Here is a 1,746-nt window from a genome sequence, read left to right as displayed (position 1 = left end):
GACTGACTAAACGAATGGCCTCATCCATCATTACCTGTTTTTAACTATCCAGTGCTTTCTTCCCTTCTGGGTGCCATAGCCCACTGCCAGCACCGCATGGTTCAGATTGTCGCTGTTGCAGCTTTCATCATAATACACACCTAGGAAACACGATCATGGTGAGGCTCTCTTCAAGACAAGGGTGGCCTTGTGGGGTCTCTGAGGGTAGGAGACCCCCTGTAGACTTCTAGCCCACCTAGGAGGCCTTTTCCAACAGAGATACTCCAGACTGTAGCACCTACTACTTATTTCTCTCTGCCTGACACGGTCTGAATATGAAACTAAGGGCTCAAAGTGTCCTCTGATGCCACCACACCACATCCTGAAAGACAGCTGACTGTGCTCTATGAGGACAGCTGCTTACCTTTGCTGTAAAAGTGGAAGGAGGACAGGCTGGCATCGATGGCCACAGAGATGGGTCCTACCCGGGCCACTGCCCTCTTCAGGGCTTTCTCATTCCCCTCAGGGATCTCTCTGTACCCTCTGCATTTGGCAGCCTTGCCTGTTGGGTTGTACATACAACTTTCATCCTGGAAGAAACAAAGTGGCGAGAGGCTTGGCACACAGCAGTCGCCGATAAGCTGGTAAGGGAGAAACCTCCGTGTGGCTGGCCTCTTCACTCTGAATAATGGCAACAGCAGCAGCAGCAGACAAAAGCCTAGAATAGAGAGGGCTTGTTCCTACCTCACCGTTTTAGAAGACCATAAACAATATGAAAACTGGACCCCTACCTTCCACCAGACACGAAAATTAATTCCAGGTGATCTTAAGATATAACTGTGAAAGAAAAAGCTGTGAAACTTAGAGAGAATATGTTGATTGTTTCAGGATAGGGAAAGAGTTTTGAGACAAGAGTTCTAAAAAATTATCTTCTGGCCATGTAAGTATGCAGAAGCCTCAAAGGGTAGGGAGGTGTGAGGCCAGGCCAGATCAATGAAGGGCCGTATCCTTGAGCACCATTATCAGTGGGGCCATGGCCAGTGTGGGCCAAAGAGTTCTGACTGGACCCTTGTGCCCCCATCAGCCCAATGTCATCACGCTTATTTGGACTCTTCACGACTCTATAGGACAGAGTTGAACCACCTTGTAGTTTCCTAGTTTGTAATTTTTACAGAAGTGGGCAACGACAACTGACTCGTGCAGAGCAGCTGATGGGATTGAACTGCTGACCTTCCATTTGTACATGGGAGCTAAACCACCTGCACTACCAGGCTCCTTTGCTCCCATCAGAGATAGTTATAAAAACACAGTGCATTGGACTAAAGCAGAGTGATGAATAATGCTAACAACTGAGCCTGTGCTTTTCCAGCACTATGTTTGCAGGTCTAGTTGGCAATGATCTATTTCATTGGCAAACCACAAATGATTGAATGACAGGTGGGCGTGTCCTTTCTAGCAGTTCATTTTACTGCAGGCTCTTCTAAACCCTAAGCTTGTCTCTAAAATAAAAAGGTATTCTCTACATATTAATAGTAATAGGAGCACTTGACGTGCTATTTGAAGGCTGCAGTGGTCTTCTGCCTTGGTCATTTCTCCAAATCCCTGTCTTCTCTTCTATGTGATCCAAACCCCTGATGCCGCCTGCTACTAGAGACTGCACAGATCTACAAGTAGAACAGAGTATCTTGGGGAAAGACTCAGAAGGATGTTATGCACTACTACTTTAAAGTCATAATAATTTCTTTGGGACAAACATTATACAGTGAA

General features: G+C 46.3%; 1 protein-coding gene across 2 annotated transcripts in view; it reads right to left on the bottom strand.

The window, feature by feature from the left end:
* The window catches only part of CTSK (cathepsin K), a 16,910-nt gene that overhangs the window by 2,027 nt on the left and 13,137 nt on the right, over positions 1–1,746 (bottom strand). For both annotated transcript variants that reach the window (XM_004716598.4, XM_045295667.1), the window contains 2 exons: positions 404–569; positions 35–140 (listed from right to left, as the gene is read on the bottom strand). In XM_004716598.4, the coding sequence (XP_004716655.1) occupies positions 35–140; positions 404–569 (272 nt within the window). The remainder of the gene's footprint in view (positions 1–34; positions 141–403; positions 570–1,746) is intronic.

The sequence above is a fragment of the Echinops telfairi genome, unplaced genomic scaffold (assembly GCF_000313985.2).
Source record: "Echinops telfairi isolate 266 unplaced genomic scaffold, ASM31398v2 ScPeMD7_5805;HRSCAF=6673, whole genome shotgun sequence".
Lineage (NCBI taxonomy): Eukaryota > Metazoa > Chordata > Mammalia > Afrosoricida > Tenrecidae > Echinops > Echinops telfairi.
The sequence above is the reverse complement of the archived record's forward strand: the minus strand, read 5'-3'. Positions and strand labels throughout refer to the sequence as shown.